Source organism: Rhinolophus sinicus, chromosome 14, assembly GCF_057876585.1.
Source record: "Rhinolophus sinicus isolate RSI-liver-muscle chromosome 14, RSI-T2T, whole genome shotgun sequence".
Classification (NCBI taxonomy): Eukaryota; Metazoa; Chordata; class Mammalia; order Chiroptera; family Rhinolophidae; genus Rhinolophus; species Rhinolophus sinicus.
In genome coordinates, this window is record NC_142514.1 from 21,057,426 (window position 1) to 21,082,222 (window position 24,797).

Here is a 24,797-nt window from a genome sequence, read left to right on the forward strand (position 1 = left end):
GACATTGCCAGCCCATGGTAAGTGCCATCCATGTGTTTTTGTGGTTACTGTTAACCGCTATGCACCTGCTGTGTGTCAGACATCGTGCTGGACGTTTCTATCTGCCTGCTGTCTGGACCCCACAAACCTCTGCAGTGGTCCTCACTGTGCCCATGATATAGAGGAGAAAGCCAAGGCTCAGGAGACTTGTTGAGGCTGGTGGAAAACCCACATCTGTCCGTGCCCTTTCCTTACAGCCAACCATGGCCAGTAAGAGTCTATTTCGGTATTTCCAGCAAGACATGATAAAGATCTGGACTTGGCCAGAGCCTTGAAAATGAAGGGAAATGACCAAATCCAATGTCCTTCAAAGTCAGAGGAGTCACCCTCTACCAGCCCACCTCCCAGGACTGACGTGAACAGTGAGCAAAGCTGAGGAGCTCCTGGGGACATGCTCCGGGAGCCATGACCGCTTGTCTTCTGGGGAAAGGCCATGTCTGTTACTCAATCTGGCAAAAGACAAACACCGCCAGCGCCACATCACTCATCACCATTTCATGTGAATTCTTTCGTCAGAGCCGTTCACGAGAGTCAGTTTTTGTAAAGAGGGGGCAGGGCCCGTGAAGGTACTGGCCATCTGGAAGTGGACGACAAAGCCGGGGAAAATTAGACGATGCAGGAGTCCACAGTACGAACAGAGTAGGGGGCAAGACGGGGCTTGGCATCAGAAAGCCCAGCTCTGCATTTACTCTGGGATGCCCCTCTGGGAATCAATTTCCTTTTTCAATAAAACGTTTTAATACGAAGAATTTAAATTTTAACTTAGAGTAAATAGAATAATATAATGAATCCTCTATGTGCCCATTACTCAGCTTCTGCAATTATCCACTCAAGTCCCATCTTATTTGCTCTGTTCTCTCACCCCCTCCTCCCCATATCATTTGTAAGCCAATCCCAGACATGCTGTCACTTCATCTGCAAATATTTCAGTTTGTCTAAAGGATTCTTTTTAAAAAAACCATTGCCACATCTAAGAAACACTGACAATGATGACTTTATAAGAGATATTCACTCAACATTCAAATTTCTACTTGTCTCATAATTAGCTTTTTTTTTCTTCTTGGAATTTGTGCGAATCAGGATCCAAATCAATTTCTACATTAGTTTACATGCCTTTTAAGCTTGTCTACAGATTCCCTCTCCATCTCTCTTTTTCCCTTCTTTACAATTTATTAATTGAAGAAACTGGGTTGTTTGTCCCACAGTGTGGATTTTGCTCAAAGGTCAATGTCCTCATCTGTAAAATGGGGTTAGTCATCCTTTGCAAGCATGAAATAATGTCTATGAATGGGCACTAACAATTGGAAGGCACCCCACAAAGGTTATGAGTTAATTCATCTTTGAGACTTTCAATACCCTGTTGCTCTGTTTTTCTGATGATAAGCTGAGGTTCAGAGAAGCTTATTAACCTGCCCACACTCACACAGCTGGCTAACTGTAGAGGGAGGAAATGGCAGGGTGAAACTGAAAGAACTTTGACTTCAGTCAAAGACCCAGGGTCAAATCCCACTGCCCCTTTCATAGCTTTATGGCCTCATGTTTCTGCTCTTTGAGCCTGTTTCTTCATTTGCGAAAAACAGACGGGAGGCCAGACCTGCATGAGGCTAAAATGAGATACTAGTGCAACAAGAGCCTCCATCGAGGTGCCTGGCACTCAGTGACTCACCCCATTGCTTTTGCTGTCTGCTCTCCAGCCCTAATTCTTCCGCTCCCATGTCAGGCCCAGCCTCCTTCCTCCCTGAGTGTGAATAAGGTTCACAGCTCTCGCGTGATTGTCCTGGTCCTTCCGTCCATCCTCAGCCCACCCTCAGGCCAGCAGAGACAGGGTGGGCGGCTCTTGGAGGCCTAGTACGCTCTGTTCCGTTCGTAGGGCAGCTTGGGCAGGCCGCTGTAACCTCTTCGCGATGGGAAACAATCAGCTAGTCTTCCTCCTTCCCCCTCTGTTTTGCTGTTCATCCCTTGGGCCCAGAGGCCCAGAGGGAAATGCTCCAGCTCTCAGCAGTGCCCAGCCCATCCCTGCAGCACAAATGCATGGTTTCCAGGCATCAACCTCGGCTGTAACAAGCCTAAGCCTAAGTCACAGTTCACATCAGAGCTGACAGCAATATTTTGATTTCTACACAGGCTCAGTGTCATTTACTATCCAATAGGCACTATGCTGGGCCCTGCGAATAATAACAACAGTAATGTTAACGACAACAATAGCCCACACTTATATAGCATCTGCTCCATGCCAGGCACGGTTCTCCTAAGCACTGTGCCTATGAGGCAGGCACTAGTATGGTCCCCACTTCACAGGTGAGCAAACTGAGCACTGAGAGTTTGAGTAACTCACCCAAGGTCACATAGCCCATCAGTAGCAAACCTGGGATTTCAATAAAGTTTGCCCGTGGAGACAGACACTACAAAGAGAGGGCTTGAAGTCCAGCTGTTGGCTGCTATGTATGCCAAGCTTCATGCTAGTTGCTTCAGTGTGTTATCTCATTTCATCCTCACAGCAGCTTCTAAAGATCTACCTTATTGGCCACCTTTGCATGTGAGGAAACAGGCTCAGAGAGGTAGAATATTGTGCCCAAGTGCACACAGCTGGGTCCACTTGACTCCAAGATCATGCTGTTCCTACTCTTCCAAGGTGAGGATAACATATGGATGCACACAGCTAGGCTTCAGATGAGAAAGCGATGGGCGCCCTGCAGGAAGGAGAGAGAACTACAGGCTCTAGGAACTCAGAGGAGGGTGGAATTGTCTTCCTAAAGCTTCCCGGAGGAGGGGCCCTGTGGGGGGGCGCAGGGGAGGGGGCCTTGAATGGTGGCAAACCCACCCCTCACATCATAGCAGGCTTCTAACTGGGGCCCCGTCCTCTGTTAGAACCTCAAGGTGGCAGGGCTGCCCCTTCACCCCAGTTTGTAGCCATGCAGACAGGCTCTCAGGGGACAAGTTGTCTGAGGTCTCACAGTGAGGCCCCAAGCCTCAGGGTTCTGTCCTGGAACTCTGACAGTGAGGGGGGTGCCTCCTGGGGTGGGGGGCTTGAAGGTGGTGGCTGAGGAGGAAAGACGCCCCCTGGACCAGTTGTAATCATGAGACTGTTATTGTCTGTCTCCCCAATAAACTTAAGTGCTCTGAGGGTCTGTCTTGGTGACCTCTCCTCATCCATTTCTAAGCACAGGGCCAGGCATGGGGGGGGCACTCAAGAAACTTTAGTGCAGGGAGAAGGGAGGGAGGGATGGAGAGAGGGAGGGGTAGGATCTTATACCAATTCCAGGGGCCTTAACTCCCGCCCACCCCAGAATCACCAGGACCCCATGTATCACATTTTAAGAGGAACACATTTCTAAGGGAAATATCCTTTGGACATGCAGAGGTCTCCCTTGCAGGAGGGAAGTTTATGACCACGACACTCATGCCTAAGGGCTTGCCCATGGCAAGGGGGCCGAGCCTGGTGTGCCTCCAGAGACGAATGAGGACTGGAGAAGGGAAACACTGGAGAGGCAGATTGGCTAAAAATAAGGACTTCCCCTCAGGTAGAGTGACCCACTAGTCCCCACGATGCATCAAGCATCTGTCACAAGAGGTATGCAAGCAGGGCAGGGACCTCCCCTGCTGAGGCCCTCAAGAAGGGACTTTACACCAAGGGGCCCAGGGTCAGCTCAGAAGCCCTCCCAGCTCTGTCCCTGTGATCTCAGGAGTCAGGCTGTGGAACTCCTGTCCTGGGTCCTATTCTGTTCCAGTGCCATCATCGAAGCCACCGTGAGCTGAAGCTGTGCCAGGCACTGTGCTGAGTGTTCTTCCTCATGCAATCCTTGCCACATTCCATCTAAGGGATGTTGTGCGTTGTTGTCCCACTTTACAGGTGAGAAAGTTGAGGCTCAGAGAGGCCAAGTTCCTTCTCTACTCAAGAGCTAGGAAATGTCCCCTGGGCCTGAAACCAGGTCTACCGGACCCCCAAACGATCCCACATCACCTGATTCCAATAAGCTGTGGTCCCGAGATTCGCTTTTTGTGGCCTAAAACCACAGTTCTTCCCCTGGGGGTGGACCATGGGGCCCCCAACGTCACCACAACCTGGTCCCTACCCCACCGCAGCCCCCACCTCAGCCTCACCACAGTCAGCTCCGTGGTTTCCGAACTCTCAACCAACAGCAGCTTTCACCATAATGGTTCCCACAAGGGGTTGCTGGTCAACTCTCCTCACGTGGTTCTTGATTTCTTTTCAAGTGGAAGGTGGACGAAGTCCAAGGGGGACCGTGACCTGCCTCTTCCCAAATGACCTTCATGTTTATCTCACACTCTGGCCACAGTATGTCATTTCAGCGTAATTTTATTTCCTCTTATAAATGGGCACAGCACGGGAAATGTTAAAAAAACAAACAAACAAACAAAACAGTTCTTTCCTTCACAAGGCTGGGACAGGTGAGCACCCACAGCGGGGCAGGTGCCCTGGTCTTTTTCCAGTCTTTTTCCTCCATTTTTCCTTATGTAAAGTTTTGGCCATGAACTCAGGACAGGTGTGGTTAATAAACAGGTTATGGGGGGAGAGAGGGCAGGGAAGGCCGGGGGCAGGGAAGAACCAAGTCCCGCCCACCCCAGGACAGGTTCTTGGAGGGCTCTGTACAGGAAGGACGCACAGGAGAGACTGTCTTCAGGGGGCTCTCTGGAGCCACGCTGCCTACGGAAAATATTTACATGCATTCACCACACTGGGGCTGGGTGCACTGAGCTGCCAGGTGGGCACCTGGGGGACCCTGGGGCCATCAGCCCTTAGACGGCGACTCTGGGCCCAGTCTCAGCGTCTGTAAATCTGTACAGTTTGTGGGCTTCTATTTACAGGCAGGAGGCCTGGGAAAGCAAGTCCAGGGTGGTGGCTATCAGAAGAAATTCAGAAAGCAGAGGAGGCAGTGGCCCCTCCTGCTCCGAGGCCGAGACGGGTTTGCTCCCTGTGCCCAGGACGCAGGGTCGGGGTCCGGCCTGAGCACCCCAAGCCACTGCCCACAGACCTGCCCAACCTAGCCCTGGTTACCACCCATCCACCTCCAGAGATCAAGGGGACCAGCCTTTCAGGAGGTACCCCCTCTGGCCCCTCAGGGAGACAGAGCCTGGCTCCAGAAATCCCAACCCCCACCTTCCTAGGCCCCAGCCTGCCTTGTGCGCCCTGGCAGCCGAAGTCCCAGAGAGGTTCTCAAGCCACACAAGTGTCCTCTCCTTTGGCATTGGACGTGCTTCCAGGAAATGCCAGGGCCCACAGGACGTCCTCCCCAGGAGTGCTGGGGTGGTTGTCTACTGGGCAGGCCCGACACACATCGCACCAGGCAGGGTGAGGCCCTGCACCCACATTGCACCTAGGAGAGCTCCAGCTCGTCCTTTGAACAGACCTCCCTCTTGGGTGGCCTTGCCCGACGTAGGCTGGCGGGAGTGGATTTGAGCTCTCAGACTGAGTCCATCTTCATGAAGATAGAGCCTGAGTATTTATTTGTCTCAGGTTCAGGTCTCCATGAACGAGGCCCTCAGCCTCTTCTCTCAAATGCTAAGGACACAGAGAAGAGGCCATGCCAGGAGGCAAAGCCCTAAGCCACAAGTTGGAAGCCAGCCCTCGGCTGTGAAGCGTGAGGCCTGCTGGGGCCAGGCTGGACCCATCCACGCAGGACCCTCCAAGCCCACTCCAGCCAGCCTAAACCCGAGTCATGCATCCTCTGCTGGACCCCGACCCCACCAGCAGTCTCTAACCTGGTCCCCACATCCCCGGGCTTCCTGGGGGGCTCAGGTCCTCTGCTGCACGCTCCCTGGTTTCTCAGCCTTGGCCTGCCCAGGCCTTCTTACCAGAGCCTCTACCCCAAGACAGCAGCCCACCAGGGAGCACGGGAGAGGGAGGCTGGGCCTTTGGTCTCCTCCACTCCAAGCCCCAGACCTTCTGGTCCTGGGATGGCTGAGGCCAGGCCACCTCCAACAGATTGTGGGCCCAGGATGCCTCCCCCCATTCCTGACCCACTCCAAAGCTGGGACCAGCTGGGTTCCTCACAAGCCTCCAGGCCCTGCCAAGAGGGGCTTTGGGGTCTGAAAGATGGAGCTCCCGCCTGGAAGGACAGTGGAACAGATAAGCTGTGCAAGCCAGCGGAACCTCACCTTCACCTCAGGCCACCCCACCCCTCACTGTTGCCAGTGCGTCTTGAAAAGGGAACAGAAATAAAACCTGGGTTCCTGACTTTAACGTGGGTTGTGGGTGAGGGGTGGGGGTGTAAGCACCAGTCAACTACCACTCAGATCGCATCTCTTGGCTCCAAGAGCCCCCACCGATCATACCCTCCCCAAAGATTTGTGAACCCACATGTAAAATATCCATGGAAGTGGCCCCACTTGCAAGAGTAAAGAAGGGGGCGGGAGGCTGGGGCCTGGGGCGACACCCCCACCCCACCTGCTCTCAGCCCTTGCCTGGGGCAATGGGGCTGGATGGGCTGCGTTCAGCTGCAAGTCCCTTCAGCTGCAGCCAGGAGAACCGCCGGGTGTTTGGCCAAATAAGCAGGCAGGTGTCCATGGGAAAGGCCCAAGGAGGACCCCGGGATGGGACTGAGGCGGGCCTGGCGAGGCCGAGGATAGAGGGTGCAGAGGGCCCGGGCGGCAGGGCCCACCCTCACAGGCACTTTGGAGACTTGTGTCCTGGAGGCAGAGTCAGCCCCTAGCTCAGAGTAGGATGGGGACACAGGGAGACCAGGAGCAGACCACATGCCCCCACCCCATCTGGGTCCTTTGGTCCTGGAGACCCAAACCCCCTCCCCAGCCCAAGGCCAAATTGCCTTCCTCAGCAAGGCTCCCAGCTAGTGGGTGACTGCTCCTGAACCAACCCCTTTGCGAGGACAGAGGGGAGAGAAGCAGGCAGGGGTGAGGCCAGGCCAGCGGTGTGCAATGCCCTAAGGGGGCTTGTGACAATGTCCCCCCACATCACACTTTATTCTGGGAAAGGCAAGTGCCCACCTGTCCTCCTGCAGTGTGAGAGTGGGGCTATGTGGGGCGAGACTGTGCATCCGCGTGGGATTGTGTCCGATGTGGCAGGGTCAGTGGCAGCGTGGTTGATGTGGGCGCTGTGGTGAGAGGCTGAGTGTAACAGGGCAACTCAGGGGACCCAATATGGGCTGACTGCTCCGGCTTGATGCCACCCTCCCCAGGGAGCCTGAAAGCGAGAGACAGCGTGTGTGGTACCAGTGTGTGTGCATGTGGAAGGGGACGGGACAGAAGGAAGCCAGCCACACCATCACCATTGGGCAACGATGACTTGTGACTTGCAATGTCGTAAGCATCTTGGGGGTGTGTGAGAAACGCATAAGAAACATCTTTGGAAGAATGTCTGTGACGTATCTGGATTGGTGGGGTAGTCAGGATTTCACATGATTTTGTCATTGCGTGCTTTGTCTTTAAGTGTGACAATATGTGTGACCCTGTGAGAGACGGAGTCTGTGCAGAGTCCACTTGCAAGAGGGAGGGCTGAGCAGCCCAGCCTTCCTCACCAGTGGCTGCCAGGGCACTCTCGGGAAGCCAATTCCTCAGGGACAGACTGGGAAAGAGGTAAAACCTTCAGGTGCATGTGCAGAGGATGGGGGCGAAGGAAGAGTGACCCCACAACCCCAGAGAGGCCAGGACATAACAGGCTGGAGACAAGGGACACACTCTCACCCAGGCAAAGAGGGGCCCTGGGACAGGAGCGAGAGGTGGCAGTGTCTTGACGACTTCAAGGGCTAGGCTTATAAATGTGTGTCCTGGAAACCAGCCAGAGTGCCTCTCTGCCCCCAGAAGGAGACCTCAGCCAGCCTTGTGGAGCCAGATTGGGGGTTCAAGCCCATCTCAAGCCTCACCCCTTCTTCCACCAGCCCATCAGGACTTCCTTCCTCTTGTCCATCTGACATGAGGTCCCGAAGCCCCAAGCTGGTGGGGGGGAGACGAGAGATGAGCTCATAAGGGCACAGTATGGGGAAGGTGGCAGTACCCCGTCCCTTGGGGTTAGATTGTGTGAGGCTGGCAGTCTGGGCAGACTTCGGGAGGGCGGGCAGAGATGACCTGGGGCCAGGCTCCTTCCCAGGCCCAGTTCCAGACCCAGGCCAGGGCTGGTGGGGGGGGCCGGGGACCGGGCAGAGGGGCCGCGCTGAGGCTCGGGGGAGGCACTGTGGCTCCGCTACGCGTAGAACTCCTCCTGCTTGTCAGGCTTCTGGTACGTGACGCTGGCCTGCTTGGGCTCCTCCAGCGTGTAGCTGCCCTCGTCCTTCTTCTTCATGCGGTAGATGAGCAGGGTGACCAGGAAGGCGGCGAAGAGGGCGCCCACCACCCCGCCCACAATCACAGCTGCGGAAAGAGAGGGCAGAGGTCACAGCCCGAAGGCAGGAGGTCGGTGGGGGAGGAGAGGGTAGAGCCTGGGGAGAGGACACAGGGCCCTGGGGGGGTGGAGACTCAAATCCGAGACTGGAGTGTGGAGTCATTTCTAATAGTACCAGCACTGGATGCCGTCTACGACCCTCACTATGGCCTGGTCGGTTCTAGTTGCCTAACACACACTAACCCATCGAAGCCTCATATACCTCAAGGGTAGTGTTATGCTCCCCATGCAAAGTAAAATGCCATCAGTTGGAAGATCCTCCAGTACATTGTATACCATTAGGAAAGGAAAACTCTGCCAACTAAACTATGACCCACCCCAACTACAGAGGAGTTACCATGTGAACAGATGTGCACTGAGAATTGATTAAGCGTAAGATGATTATTCCCGTTCTACAGATGAGGAAATGGGAGCCTGAGGAGGTAAGGGGCCTGCCCAAGGCCACAACGCTCCTAAGTAGGGAGCAGGGTTTGGACCTCGAGTCCAGAGTCTTCAGGAGACATGGCCAGGGCAGGTCCTCAGTGGCGGGGTCAAGGGTAGGAGCAGGTCAAGCCAAAGAATTGGGTCAGAGATCAGGATCCAGGGGGTGAGGTCCAGGAGGGGTCAATCAGCATGGCCCAGGGAAGCAGGGGCCAAGGGCAGAGCCTCAGGAGGGGTCAGAGGTGCTGAGGAAAGTGCTGTAAGTAGCATGAAGTCAGGGTCAGACCCTGGGATGGGGGAAGGTCAGGGCTTGGGTCCTGGAGGTTGAGACCCCCAGCTTTCCCTTCCTAAAAAACTAGGCTCCTAGGAAACTCACACCCTGACCACCCTCCTGGGTTCCTCAAGGACACACTGAGGTCCAACCAGCCGCCCCACCCTGGGCTCTTCCTGAGCTGAAGACTCACCTACAAGCACCTCCTTCCGCTCCAGGATGCTCTTCTGTGGCAGCTGAGCTGCCGAGCTGCCCGAGTCGATGGCATTGTCCAGGAGGCCAGGGCCTGGGCGGGCACCCTTGGGCAGTGTCCCAGGTGGAGGTGACGGTTTGGCTGCAGCCCCACCCACAGCCACCACCTCATTGGCTGTATCTGGCTGTGTCGTCTCTTCCTCTGGCAGTTCAAAGTCCCCACTGGGCCCCCCGCTTACTGGCACCTCTGGTTCATCCCGGATCGTGGTCAGGAAGGACTCTGGAGTTGGGGTCTGTGGGAGAGTGGCATGAGTCCAGGAGCCAGGCCTCAGCACCCCCTGCCATAGGGCAGGTGCGCGCGCGCACGCTCACACAGACACACGCACACACACACCTTACCCCGGGGGCTAACACTTACCCAGCACTCACTATGTGCCAGGCACTGTGCTAAGCACAGTATGGGCATTTCACCCTCACAACACATCCATGAAGGAGATATTATGCCCAATTTATAGAGCAGGAAGTAGGCTCAGAGACGTTAGGTGACTTGCCCAAGGATACACGGCTAGTAAGTGGTAGGAGAACTAAAATCCAGATCTATTCAGCTCCGGCAGCTGTGTTTCTAACCATGTACTTCGCTGCCTCTATTCTCACCTGGCTATATCCCGTCCCGTCCCATGTACGTCACTTGCCCTTGTAGCTGCCTTGGGGGGACTCCTGCCGAGTTTCTGTTAGGAGACTGCTGGGTGCAGCTGTTATATACAGTGGTACCTTGGTTTTCGAACGTAACTCGTTCCGAAAAACGGTTCAAGTTCTGAAACATTTGAAAACCGAGGCACGGTTTCCCCAAAGAAAGTAATGCAAAATGGATTAATCCGTTCCAGACCTTTAAAATCAACCCCTAAAACTGCACATTTAGCAAGAATTTTAATATCTAATGATACCATAGATCCATAAAATTTACGGGGTTCGTAAACTGAAATGTTCATCAATGGAGACGTTCGAAAACCGAGGTACTACTGTACTTGGGCCTGGTCCCTGGTCCACACGCCTGGGGCACAAGTGAGTCTCTTGGCCTGGAGGTCAGTCCAAGAGCACAACTGCAGAGTATGATGCCCCTCGGGGGCAGGTGTCCAGGGAACCAGCCCAGCGACCCTGAATCTCAATGGCTCCCACTATGTGGGGCAGGACCAGAGCAGTGATGGAGAGGGTGGCCATGGAGAGTGTGGGCCTGGAGCCCGGGCCGAGAGGCCGTGTGCTGAGGCTGCACCAGTGACCTGGTCTCCGTGCCCCATCGTCATCTCCTCTTCCTGCCTGGCCAAGCAGCTGCGAAACACCAGGCTGCCCAGCTGCTCAGAGTTGCTGAGACAGCACCTGGGTCCTGCTGGAGCTGACCAGGGAGTCAGAGGGGCTGACACTGACCGGAGTGCAGGCCCACAGCCCGCAGGTCATCCTGTGTGAAGCTGGCGGCTGCAAAGGGCTTTAGGACCCCAGCCAATATCAGCAGGGCCGCTCCTTGCCTGGGGTACCCGGCAAGGATCAGTTTACTTCTGTCTCCTCGATCCCATCCATCCCCGGCATTCTGACACCTTGATCCTCTTCCCTTTAGGCTCCAACTTGCCACCCATTCTATCGCCCCATATGCCCCAGCCTCGGGAGCCGACTGCCAGGTTCAAATCCTTGACTGTGCCACTGCTGGCTGTGGAGCCTTGGGAAAATGGCCACACCTGTAAAGAAGGACACTCGCAGTGCCACCTTGGGGGTGGGTGTGAGGAGAGAGGAGATGGCACAGGTAACGTGCGTAGCACGGAGCCTGCCTCCCAGGCAGCACGCCACGAATGAGAGCTACCAGTATCCCTCTCGGGTGGCCCCGAGTCACCCTTAGATTAATACTAATAATAACAGCAACGATGATGATGACAGTAACAATACCCACACTTTCAGTGTGTCTCCTACTGCCAGGCAGTGTCCTAAGCCCTTTGGATACGTCAGGAAACTTAATTCTCTGAACATTATGATTTGCATTCTTATTTTCTCTTTTTTTTCCTACAGGTAACGGAATAGGTATCGAAGGCATAGAAAAGGGTGGTAGATGAGGGTAAAGGGGATCCAATACGTATATGGTGATGGAAAGAGAACTGACTCTGGATGTTGAACACACGATGTGACATATAGATGATGTATTACAGAATTGTACACCTGAAATCTATGTAACTTTACTAACAATTGTCAGCCCAATAAACTTTTTAATTAAAAAAAACAAACCCAGAACGCATAGAAAGGACTGGTGATGTCCTGAAGTTACACGGCTGAGAAGTAGCCGTGGAAGAATTGCAAGCCAGGCTGCCTGGCTCCCGAGTCTGCTGTCGACCAGAAGACACAGGCCCCGGCCCCTCCCCCACCAACACATTCATCACCCGGTTCCTTCCCAACATCCTAAGACCCAGTCGGCGACCTGCTTCTCTCGCCTTCCCCATTCCTGTCTGGCTCATCTCCAGAACTGTCCAGTCCTCGCTCCACTGTCCCGCCCCAGATCCTTGACCCACCCTCCTCTGCTCTCACTCTCCACTCCTCTCACCTGAGCCACCTCGGTCGGTCCGGGGGCAGTGGTCCCCAGGGGCAGGGTGCTCTTCTCAGGGATGTCAGGCTCCTGGGTGGTAGCTGGCCTGGGAAGGGCCCTGGGCCTGGAGGTAGCTGGACTGAGCAGCCTGGGTGTTGGGGCCTCTGTGTCCAAGATAGCCACCGTGGTGGGAGGTGAGGGCACCGCGGGGGTGGTGGCCTGGGCTGTGGCTGCCGTGGTCAGTGGAAGAGGCAGAAGCCTCCGTATGCCGGTGGTCCTTATGACAGAGGTGGTGGCCGTGGACGGGGGTGCTGCAGGAATGCTGGGAGCGGCAGTGGCCACTGTGGCAGGCACCATGGCCACAGTCGGGGACCCTGTGGTTGTGGCAACAGTGGTGGCCGTGGGAGCGGAGATGGTGGTAACTCTCTGGCTGGGCTCTTCTGGGACCTCTGTCACCACTGGGAGGCTAGCGGATGGCTCCAGGGTGGGACGCTCTGATGGGAGCTCTTCCAACGGGGTGCCCACAGGCTGGATGTCCATGGTGGGCAGCACAGCAGCTGTGGTGGACACTGCCAGGGCCACGTCCGGGCTGAACCGCACGGCTGTCTCAATGCCTGACTCCTGCTCGAAGTCTGAGAAGGTGGGTGAGAGGAGAAAGCTAGGGAGCTGAGTAATTGTGAGGATCCCAGCTAAGCAATGGCCATCAAGATGTGGGGCTCCCAACCCTTGCTCTTTGCACAATATTCCCAGGATAAGATGAAGGAAAGGAGGAAGGCAGAGTCTAGCCAAAGATTGCCAGTTGGCTGGTGGCTGGTGGATGTTCCCCAACTCCTCGCTGCCTACCCAAAAATTCCTCTAGGGGGCCATCTCTTCCAGGAAGTCTTCCCTGACTATTCCAGCTCACCCAGCCTGGACCTTGAAGCAGGTTGAATCCAGGCAGTGGTAAGGACCTACTACTGGCTGTACATCTCACTGAAGGTTGAGAGGAGCAGGGGAAGGACATTCTGGGAAGAGTCAGACCTGGGTACCCTATCATGAGCACAGGCAGTGGGTACACTAAGGGTCCCTGAGGCATAGACAGGGGGCAAAAGGGAGAATGAGCCCTTCCTACAAGAGAATGTTTGAGCAACCTGGAAGACTCAAAGCCAGGTCAAGTGAAGGGTCTTGGGAGGAAATGAGGAGACAGAACGAGAGATGCTGCAGCCAGCTCCTGGAGGGCCTTACCCAGGCAGAAGAGAAGCAAAAAGGAGCCAGGGAGGTTTGAGAGTAGAGACATAACACATCAGAGATGGATTCGATGAAAATTCACTTGCAAGGTGTTTAAAGGAGTGGGCTAAAGTGGGGGCTGGGGGTGGGAGGCTGCGAGTGGCCGGCTCTGTGGCACGCGGACCTCCTACCATACAATCAGCCCTGTCCTGTTCTCTCACTGAGCTCAAATCTCAGCACACACTCCCCTTTTTAGAGCTCCTTCTCTGTGCCAGACCCCGATGTCTTATGCTGAAGCCTTCCAGAGACTCTGAAAAGAAGGTATAATTATCACCATTCACAGATAAGAATACAGAGACTCAGAGAGGGAAGGTGGCTAAAGGCGGCACAGCTATTAAGTAGCAAAACTGGGATGCGAACTCGGCACAGCACATCTCCCTCACCTCACCCGACTCCATTCCCAGGTTGGCTGGGGAACCAGGCCCCACCCTGTTCCGGCACTGCCCTAACCCCGGGCTTGGTCACAGCTGATTGGAAAGGAGGGGTGGAGCCTTCAACTGGTCTCTGCGGAGGATTTGCCACTAAACCGACAAGTGGCTACTAAGTTCCTCCAAGTGGTCAGAACAGTACTGAAAACTGGGTTACTGACGGGGGCATCTGTGTTCCCCCAATGGCAGTCGGAGGTCTGCAGGGAGATCTAAGCAGTGCACAAGAGACAAGACCCAGAACTGCGTGGGTCCTGGGCTCGGAGGCCGCAAGGCCCTGGTTTCATCCCCAGGAGGATGACAGGATGACCGGCCGTCTTGCACTTGAGGTCCATGACACACGCCTGCCTGACCTCCCCACCCCCACCCCACCACTCAAGGGAGCCTGCGTGGATTCCTGTTCCCTGGATCAAAGCCTGGGGTGGGGCACTGTCCCTGCCATCAAAGTCTCGGGCAGGGCACGGGAGGCAGGCTGACGGTGCCACCAGGATGTACGGGCAGGGAAAGGGAAGGGGAGGTACTTACAGCCTGAGCCCGAGCCCGAGTACAGGTCGTCCAGCTCATCATCAGGGAAGGCGTCGTCGTCCCCAGAGCCCTCGAGATCCACGGGCCTCTCAAAGTTCTCGCTGAGCCAGCGCTGAGCCTGGGGAGGGCAGAGATGGGCACGGGGCTCAGCACCTGAGGCCAGCGGCCTAGACACACCCAGCGGGACCCAGTGACAACAGAAGGACGACATCAGGTGTGGCCTCCACGTGGGCAGAGGGCCAGGACGGGCCTAATGACCACATCCCACCCACCCACGGGTCAGGGTGGCAGCCCCGTCTTGCTGACCACCACCAGGGAGGGCCCTGGTCACTCCCTCATCCCGATCAGAACCTCTGGGTGGCAGAAGCAGGTTTAGAGCCAGAATGCTGCCCTTGTCTCCCTGCTCCACCACTCACTAAATGTGTGACCCGAGGCAAATTACTTAGCCTCTCGCTGCCTCAGCTTACTCATTATTGATAAGGGAACATCTGCCTTAACAGGTTGTTGTGAATATGCTAATAGGTGCCCACTTTGTATGCAGCAAATGCCCAGCACGAGTGTTACTCCGCGTGGCCAGCATCGTCAGCCCCCTTCCACAGAGGAGAGAAGTGAGGCTCAGTTGCCCAGGTCATCAGAGAGCATACGATGTGATGAGATTTAGACTCTGCTTGGGACCTGAAGTCTCACACCTTGGAATCCCACAGGCAGGGCAATTAGTTCCATCAGACAGACACAGCATTGGGGAGACTTGGGGTTCTGGGAGGCAAGATCCTTGAATAAAGGTGGATGGGGGAACAGGGAGAGAAGGGACTGCAGGCTCTGGCCCTGGCCCTGGGTTCTCTCTAAAACAAGAAGTCAGCCCCCCTGGATCTCAATGGCAGAATCAGCTCAGGGCCCTGATGCCACTCCCACTTCTGCCTCAGGGTCCCCAGGGGGTCTAGAAAGCTGAGAGGGGTTTTTCCCAGAGGCCACCACACCAGAACCAGGATTCTTCAGAGTCAGAGCCTAGGAAGACAGTGAGCTGGGGCTCCTGGGTACAAGCCCATCTCTCTTTACTGCAACCCTGGGCGAGAACCGGCACTGAGAACGTCCAAGACAGAAGTGCAAACCCTACCTCCAGCCACACCCTCTGACCCTGGTTCCAGACTGAGCCCAGCCACAGTCTCTGTCCCCTGACAGCTTTCCAGAGGAAGGTGAGGTTGACTCCCAGTGGTCAGATCTGAAGATTAGCACTTGGGTCTTAAACAATTGAAATAAAGAGAGAAAGATGGAGGGAATAGAATACACAAAGGCTCCAAGGTGGGGAACAGCAGCCTGCTCTCAGAGCTGGCCTTGCCCACCTTCAGCCTCATCTAGGGTACCTCTGCACCCCTGCAATCACTGGGTTCCAGCCACTCTGGCCCCGTTCCGTTGCTGGAACATGCCTGGTCACTCCTGCGTCATGCTGTTCCCTCCACCTATAACACTCTTCCTTCCCACCCTTTCATCTTCCAGTAACTTTGCGCCAGCTAACTCCTACTCCCCTATCACTTCTTTTAAGAAGCTGTCCAGCTTTGGTCATCCTGTGTTTCTGAATTCACATCTATCACTACTGTGAACTGTGTTTGCTCGAGTGTGTGCCCACCCCCACTAGACCACATCTTGATGGAGAAACTCGTCTGGCACATAGTAGGTATTTAGGAAATCTCGGTTAAGGAACGGAGTTGGAGTTAGAAGATGTGACTAATTCATAGGGCAGAGGTGGGGTAGGGGAAGGAGCCAAGGTTGGGGAAGCCCCATCACAGAAGGCTTTCAGGGTCCCTGCCAACTTCATCGTTTTTTTATCCTGACTGCACAACTGAATTTTGTGAAAACTGAACTCAGTGGTTCAGCAGGTCTGAGGTGGAGTCTGGGATCCGTACTATCTGACTGGAGTGGGGGCCATGGAAGATACGTGAGCAGGAGGGACTGGATCAGCATTGTGTTCTGTGCTCAGCCGCTCACACCGCCCCCCCACCCCACCCCCCGACAGCTCCCTCCTGGAGTTCATACAGAGCTAGAGCGAGGGTCCCAATCCTGCCCCCAGCCTCGACCGCCTGCTCCAAAGCCCTACCCAGGCTAGTCAGGGCAGGAAGCCAGGGCAGGCCAGGAGAATTCCCACCCTCCCCACCCCGCCCATGAACACACACACACACACACACACACACACAGTCTCAGAGTAATGAATTAATCAGTATTTACTCGCTAGCAGTGAGTCATAGAGTGGAACAATTAGTGTAATTGCTCCCGTGACTAATTGCTGGGTCTTCCTCCGTTTTAGACATTCCAGGAGTTCAGAGCAGCTAGAGTCCAACTTTCCCCAGCTCCATCTCTGCCCCCACCGCCCAGAAGAACAAACCCCCAGGACCTGGGGTGAGGAAGCTAGAAGGCTCCCCACACTACCAAGCTCCAAACCTGGGCCAGCTAAGCTGGAAGCCCTTGGAGACTGCGCTCAGTTCTTCCGCAAGCTGCCTGAAGCCAGAGGCTGAAGCTCCCGCCCCGGGCGACATAGCAGGGAGGGGACTGGCAGGGACCAAGGCTCAGGCCCCGCTCCTGGGCCGAGCCATCTTCACTGTCTTCCCATCCTAGGCAGGTGAGGGTGTGGCTGGGAGACCTTCAGCTGGGAAGAGAGGTTCTAAAAAGTCTGCAGTCCCTAGGGACCTCCAAACTGGGGTAAACATGGGGGCCAAAATAAGGAGTCCTCGTGATTCTTTAGTGACAAGTGCTACACAGCAGCCCCTAATAGCCTGCTCCCAGAGCTCTAAAGACCCCTTTCCAAAACCACACAGACCCTTAAAATGACACATCCAGAGACAGAGAGAACATATACAGGCACACCCTGACACACCTCCACCTAAAGGCAGCCACAGAGAGGTACTGTGCGTTGGCATGCCTTCAGGTACAAATAGGCACATGCATGGGGACAGACACTGAGTAGGGGGTGCACGCTGTGCAAATCTGAGGCTCAGAGACAAGCATGGAGCCTCCTATGAACCCATCAGCCTCCACTCAGGTAGCTCTCACCTAGATACTATTCATCCTCAGCTCAGTAGCCATTGACATGACAACCGTTACCATGACGACCATCTCCTCCATGGTAAGGACCAGGAGCTCCAGCTCCCCACAGAGATGGGGGGAGTGCAGGAGAGGGAGAGATCACGGAGGAACAGAGATGACAGGAAAGGGAAGGGCAGAGACATGGGATGGAGAGGCAGGGACAGAGGAAAGCCAGGGGTCAGAGGGGCACAGTGGAAGACAGGGAGGGGAGAATGGAGGGAGGACTCCGTGTGTGAGAGAAAGAGAACACAAGAGTGGGAGGCACACGGAGAGAATTCTCTCACATCTTAATTTAGCCTCATGCTCATCAGACAAAGCTGGGGAAGGGGCCACCTCAGTGATTTTCCAAACCTGCCTCCAAGAGAACATTCTTTACAAAAAATAAGCCACCCCCAGATGGGGTGGAGGGAGAGGTGACCAATAGCCCAGTCACCCCTGAACTCGCTCTGGGAAGCTTAACACTGGGTACCCCTCTTAATACTGAGGGTGGGGGGTGGGATGCAGAATGCCATCTTGCCCAGCACCACCCCCCAGGGTGGCTGAGTGTCAGCTCTACCACTCCCTGGGCCAACTGGGGGTCCAGGGCTCAGTGAGGCCTTCCCAGAAATGCTGCAGGGGTGCTGGTAGCTACAGCTCCCAGGGGGACAGAAAGGAGAGAGGAAAGAGATGGGGGTGGGGAATTGAGCCTGGGAGGCAGCAAGGAAAGCCCCAGGCGTCACAAAATGCCAAAAGAGGATGGTGACAAACAGCCTTTGACCCCCAAACGACCTCCTATTTGCATAATCCATGCATAATTAGCTTAATTATCCATGCCATTCCCTTAAAGGAGAACTGAATTTGAATGCCCAGGACCCTGTGGCATCCCCCTGACCCTCATCCTCCAGTACCTGATAAACACACACACACACACACACACACACACACATTCTCATTCTCTCTCTCTCATTCTCTCTCTCTCTCTCTCTCTCTCTCTCTCTCTCTCTCTCTCTCTGCAGCTAACAGACAATCCAGTGACATCCTCATACACACACACACACAGCCAGCCAAGCCCTACAGAAACACACAGCTGTACACACAGACTCTGGCACGCGCGAGCGCACACACACACACACACACACACACCACTGCACCCTGCTCCTCACCTAACACACCCATGATGCCCCACACAAACTTCAGCGGAATCTCATTACCACGTGGGTGGCACACACCAACCCCTCCCCACGTCCAGCACATCACCGCACATCCCCAGGGAGGGGTACCCTCGGGCTCTGACACAAAGCTCTCCACCTGTAAACACTGTTTCTCCTGTTCACAGCCCCCACACCCACCAAGGCACTGGTGGGAGAGCACGCCCACTGCAGAAGCCCCTCAGCCTTCTGCTTCCCACCGCCACCAATTCTGGGAGCAGACACCCAACTGGAGGCTCCCTGAGCAGCTGCTGAAGGTCTGAGCTCCTGGGGGAGTCATTATTGGGCCCCAAGGGGTTCTAGAGACCTGCCCACCACTGCTGAGGGCCTGCCCCAGGTCAGGCACTGAAAGCACACTACCTGCACTGCCGCCTTCAATCATCACAGCCTCCCAGAGTTTTATCCCCATTTCACAGATGCAGACACTGAGGCTGGACCCTAGAATTGAGACGAGCACAGGTCCTCAGTCTCTTGAATCCATGCCCAGGGCTGCCCCCCCACCCGCTGCTTATCCAGGGTTCCTGCCCCCGTGACCCACAGCCCCACTCACTCTGCACGAACTCAGCTCAGAACTGCCTACAGCCACCCACACACACTCAATGTCCATGCACACCATATACACACTCTAGCACACACAAACACACGACATGCTCTCACACACCATTCCACCCACGCGTCCCTGAATAGGCACCCACCCTATCCCCCATCATGTGTACCACTCCCTTTCAGAGGCCCAGCAACAGGCCCCTCCCCACACATGCACCATGCACACTTTCCCTCCTGGGTACATACAAGCACACACACAACCCCAGGGTGAGACACGGCACCCTTCCCAATGGACTGACATGCTCTGCCATTTTTTTCCTCACTGCCCCCTCCCCACCATTTCTCTTGAGCTGACCCATCACCTCACCCCAAAGACACACCTCAGGCTCCCATGGGGTAACAGGGGAGTGTTCTCACCACCCACCCCTACCCGGTCCTCTCCATAGAGTTGTACAGCAGCTAGGGTGAGTGAGGGACCCAGGGCAGCTAGACATCAGGTAAATCTCCTCACTTGCACAGCCACCCGCTCTGAGTGCAGGGGACATGTTCAGGGAGAAAACTGGGATACCTTCCTCTGCCCCCAGCCTCCTGCCACACGAAGTCTGGGGTCTCTCATGCCCAGCCCCCACCACCAGCCCTCCTCCATCATGAGCCTTCCCAGAGAAACAGGCGAGCACAGAGATTAAGCCAGTATGAATCAGCTCCTCCCCTTACTACCTGGGGGATATTCAGGCAAGCCCCCTGAATCCCTGGCACCTTGGTTTATCCGTCTGTAAAATGGGGATGATAATAGGATGTAGCTCATGGAGTTGCTATGAGAATCAAATAAGATCACGTAAGTCACAGGCTGAGCACAGGACCCAACACCTAAGCCAAATCAATCAACGTAGCTGTGATTATTACTAGTTATATGTTAATGGTTCTACGATGATTATTTCTGAAGTCTCTCTCTTTTAAGCCTCACTGTCGTCATGAGGGAAGTAGAATCGGGATGAGTACACCCATGCTGCAGATGAGGCTATTCATGCCCAGAGAGGTTAAGCAGCGCGGCTAAGACCACCCAGCAGGGCAGAGAGAGAAGAAGAGAGAGGTTGGATGAGGGGGAGAAAGGGCGAGTTCCAGCCACAGACACAGACACACAAATTAGGTCAGCTGGCAGGGGGCCAGGAGCGCAGCACCCCTGTGCAGCGCTAATCATGCTGCAAAAGCTTAGAATAAAATCAAGTATAATTAATTCTGCCCGAGCTTCCTCCCCCGAATTAGCCAGACGCAGGCACGACTCTCCTGGCGACTAGAGACAACGTGAGCAGGGGTTAGTAGCCCCGCTGTAGAGTCCTTCAGTCTTGGGTTCAAGTTCCGCTCTGCTTACTTGTTGGGTGACTCTGAGCAAGGTACTTAACCTCTCTGAGCTTCTATTTGGTTAAATGGGGACAATAATAACATATACTCCATAGAGTTGTTGCAGGTCCTCGTGCCAGCCAGACAGGCGGCACTCAATCATCTCTTGTTGACATTACCATGCCACAGGATTTTCACCTCAGGGCTCACCTTAGGCCTGAGTGATCACTGAGTTCAACTCTCCCTTCTTACAGATGTGGAAGCTGAGGCCCAGAAAGGGGAAAGTCTCGCATTATCCCACCCCCTGACATGAGGGGTCAGTGTGGGGAATTACCACGCCAAGCAGTACTCAGAGAGGTAAAGTGATTTGTCCAGTGACACACAGTGACTTAATGACTAGCTCCTGGAAGCAGGGGGGGTCTCAGCAGAGCCCTCTGGATCCCTCCAGGCTTCGTCCCCACCGGTCCCCACCCCCAGAAAGGCCCTCAGTCCTGTGAGAACGCCATGCCCCTCACGCTCACCAGTTTCAACCCGGAGACCCAGAGCACCACTGAAGGAATGTGGGCCTGGGCCAGGCTCTGGGCAGCAGGACAGCCAAGGGGGGCTACACAATGGAGAGCCTGGACCGGGAAGGGGGACGTCTTGGTCTCCATCACCCCACCCGTCCCCAGCTGCCCTGGCTGGGAACCCAGCACCCGCCACATTCACTTGCTGCTGGAGGGGTGAGGGGCACGAAGGCTACATCTGCTGGGGAAGAGGCCACAGAGCCCAGGTCCCCGAGAACAGAAGGGCCTGGGGGAGGAGCAGAGTTCGGGGGGTGGGCAGAGAAGGCCCCGGCTGAACTTGACAGACCTCCCCACCAAACAAAAAGAGCAGCAAAGCCCAGACACACCCTGTGGCTGACACACGCTCCCACCACCCTCATTCCAAACACCCATCCCCAGATCTTCTACAGGGCAGCTCTGAGGACAGGATGTACCCATCCGGGCCCCTCCCATCTCAGCCAACCGCTCGGCAAAGGCCATCCTGACGGCAGAGCCCTCCCTACCCCACGTCTGAATTCCACCACCGGCTCCAGCCCGCCTCCTCCACCACCTTCTCCACTACCCACCCCTGTGCTGCCACCATCCTCCAAGAACTTCCCCCACCCTTCTTGGAAGCACTGCTCCATCCACGCCCACCCTGGGCCTAACAGGAGAGCAGGCAACGTCCCAGCCCAGGAGGCCACAGCCTCTGAGACCCAGACAAGTTCCCTGCTCCCTTCTCTGCATTTCCGTTGCCCCATTTGTAAAATGAACAATGGAGCTTGACACTCCAAGGGGCCTTCTGAGTCTGACACTCTGGGCATCTAAGAATTTAGCCCTCAGGTCAAAGAGATCCAGGGCAATGTTATTTATAAGAGGGAAAACATGGAAAGAACCTCCATTCCCAACAACAAGGGATTAGTTACATAAGTTAGGGTACAACTATAACATAGAATATTATGCAGCTGTCAATAATTGGGTTTTCACAAACCCACACTGTTGAATCAGGTCATTAAAAGGCATAAGTGCATAAGAGAAGGCTTTTATCTCGTTTCAAAGGATTCTTAAGGACATGGGAAAATGCACCCACTGGTTGTCAGGAGGCAATACAGCAGGGCTATTAACAGGTTCTGTCTCTTGATATCTGGGTGGCCTTGGGCAGGTACTTAACTATCTAGGCCTGGGTTTCCTGGTAAACAAAGATAATAATACCCACCTTGTGGGATTCACTGGAGGAGACTCCTCGTGTCCACATGCTAACGAATCGCTCGATAAATGTTGGCTATTAATACTGTCATCGAGTTTAAAAAATAGGTTGGTTACAAATACATATTTATATAGAACTCGATCCTGCTTTCATGAAGTCACTACCAAGGTGAATTTCTAAACGCTGAATTCCATCTTACATGTTCCCAGAGGCTGACTCTGGGCAATGGCATGACAGGCAGTTTCTCCTTTTTGTCTCAGGACCTGTCTGTATTTTCCAAAATTTCCATGAGTGCCCACGCCTGCCATCCTCTGGCCCGTGAAACCCTCTGGCCCCTTCATTCTGCCAAGATCCCAATGGGACTCTTCCTGAGAAAACTTAGGACCAAACAGAGGGACCAGCAGAAAGGAAACAACACAAGAGCCTCCGCGGGAGCTGGCGGGGCCTGGGGGCCCAGGGCCTGTGTCGCTGAGCCTCGCCCGCAGACAGGCTGGCTTGGCAGGGCCCAGTTCCGTCCCCTGGCATCACCCCGGCGGGTGGCCACGTTGGCCCACAATTCGCAGACGCCTATTCCTCCTGGCAGGCCGTCTTCTCACCAGCCCAGTTCCCGGCCCTGCGATCCCCGCCAGTTCTCCGTCAGAGTGCTGGCGGGCTACCCTAGAGCTGCCCACACTGTCACCTATGCCTAGACGGAGGGTGACAGTGCAACCCTGGGAAAACCAGCCCCCTCCTCTACCCAGGGCTGGGACCCCCCCCCCCAATTGCTCCATCAATCCCAGCCACCTGCCCTCTAGCGTCACCCTCTTGGCCACCCTGACTCACACTGCTCATTTATTCCTGCCCCTGAGCTGACGCCTGAGCGCAGGACCACCCACTGAGGCCCCAGTGCCAGACTCAGCAGCCTACCCTCCCAGCTGCCCACCCCCCACGCTCCTCCCACATGAAACCGGTTATGGTTCCGGGAACCGGGAACTTTCAGGCCTCGCACATGCTGTTCCTTCTTCTTGGAATATCCTTCCCTGTCTCTGCCTGGCCAGCACCAACTCACCTGGTCAGTCGGTATAAGCAGTATTTACTAAGCACTTACTGTGTGCCAGGTGCTATTCTAGGCACTCCAGGTCCCATAATCAACAAGACAGGCATGCGCTCAAACAGCACCTCTGCGAGACCTCCACACACCAACCACCTGCCTGGCCTGAATTAGGAGTCCCTTCCTGGCGACTCCACTGTCACTGTGCTGTTATTTACTAGGGGAGGAGGGGCTACCAACCATGCTCTCATCATTTAAACGGGCCCCTTCTACCAGGTCTCACTGAACCTATTGGGCTACCCTGGGAAGCACGTACTACTGTCCCCATTTACAGATGAGGAGACTGAGGCTTTTAAGCCACTCGTGGGGGCACAGCAGGATTTGACACCAGATCCTGTGCTCAGTGAATTCCTGAACCCCTGAGAATGCATGCAGGGTGCCAGGCTGTGACATGACATTTATTTCATAGGGTACTTTTCTGGAGGAGGGCCTGCGGTCACTCTGTCCCTCACCATGAACAACAGTGACAGCTAGCACAGAGGGAGCACTCACTGTGTGCCAGGCTTTTCACATGCACATGGCTTCATATTTCTTCATAAACATCTTACTCATGAGGGATTGTTATCCCCACCTCACAGATGGGCAAACCAAAGTTCAGAGAGGTGAAGCAACTGGCCCAAAGTCACACAGCAATGGCCTCAGATTTGAACCCAGGATTAGTTGAACCCTAAGGACCATGTTGTTTGTACTCTCAGCCCTCACCAGTATCCCCCACCAGGAAGCTCCTCAAGAGTGCGGCAAGTGTCAGATTCCCCATACCACCACCACTCCAAAGGCCCTGCACAGAGAGAGAGAGAGAGACAGACAGACAGACAGACAGACTGAACGTCTGGGAATGAGCAGAAATGGAGGAAAACTCATGCTCCCATGACAGATAGCCTGGCTCAGGTGAGCAGCCCCACCTACTACCCCATGACTCACCAGCAGGTGACTCGGAATGAGCCTCCAGGGTCTGCAACCATCCCTGTCACCAAATGGGCAAGAGCCCAACCAGCCCTGAGACCCAGAAGACTCCAAGGAACAACTAGTATGGGGTTAGCTATTCCAGTCCTGGTTTCCAGAGAACCCCCGCAAGTCCCTTCACCTCTCACCTCACTGGGACTCCGTCTACCCGCCTATGAAATGGGGATAATGATTCCCAGCACATGGAGATACCAGCTGTGACATGCAGAGCAGTTACTGTAGTTAGTAGGTGCTAGGACATGACACACTGTCCCTACTCAAAACTCACCTTCCTGCCTAGCCACCAAATCCACCCAAATTACCTCCCATACACCTTGTCACTCTGTCAACACCAGCGCTGCTGATTTACTTGTCTATCTCCCCTTCCAACAGCTCCTGGGGGCAGTGACTGTGTCCCCAGGGCCCAGAATATGTCTGGGACACAGCTGGCCCCCATCCATATTTGTTCAATGAATACTGTGAATAGGGTCACCCCCCTACGGGAGGACCACATCACCCACATCCCACCCCTAGTCACTATGTGATTCTGGGCAGGGCCCTGTCCTCCAGCCTCAGTCTCCCCATGTGTAAAACCAGGGGTGTGGACAAAGGTTCCCTTTGGCCTCTCCAAAATATAACCAGGAGGACTCCAAGTTAGCTGGGAAGAGGGAAGAAAAACTGAGACTGATCCCAACATATTTTTTTCATAAAATTACTATGCAAACCATATGCAAAGATATGTAGATTAGCAAGCTCCCAGTAGAGCCTACAATTCTGGACATTTTACAACCAGGACTGGGCTGGGAGGAAAGCAGTACTGACTGAGCACCTACTAAG

At 54.9% G+C, this 24,797-nt stretch overlaps 1 protein-coding gene across 2 annotated transcripts in view; it reads right to left on the minus strand.

The window, feature by feature from the left end:
- Positions 1-4,339: 4,339 nt before the first annotated feature.
- The window catches only part of SDC3 (syndecan 3), a 38,341-nt gene continuing 17,883 nt past the window's right edge, over positions 4,340-24,797 (minus strand). For both annotated transcript variants that reach the window (XM_088790819.1, XM_088790820.1), the window contains exons 2-5: positions 14,052-14,169; positions 11,854-12,467; positions 9,277-9,568; positions 4,340-8,361 (exon numbers count right to left, since the gene is read on the minus strand). In XM_088790819.1, coding sequence (XP_088646945.1) covers positions 8,195-8,361; positions 9,277-9,568; positions 11,854-12,467; positions 14,052-14,169 — 1,191 coding nt within the window. In that variant the 3' untranslated portion in view covers positions 4,340-8,194. The remainder of the gene's footprint in view (positions 8,362-9,276; positions 9,569-11,853; positions 12,468-14,051; positions 14,170-24,797) is intronic.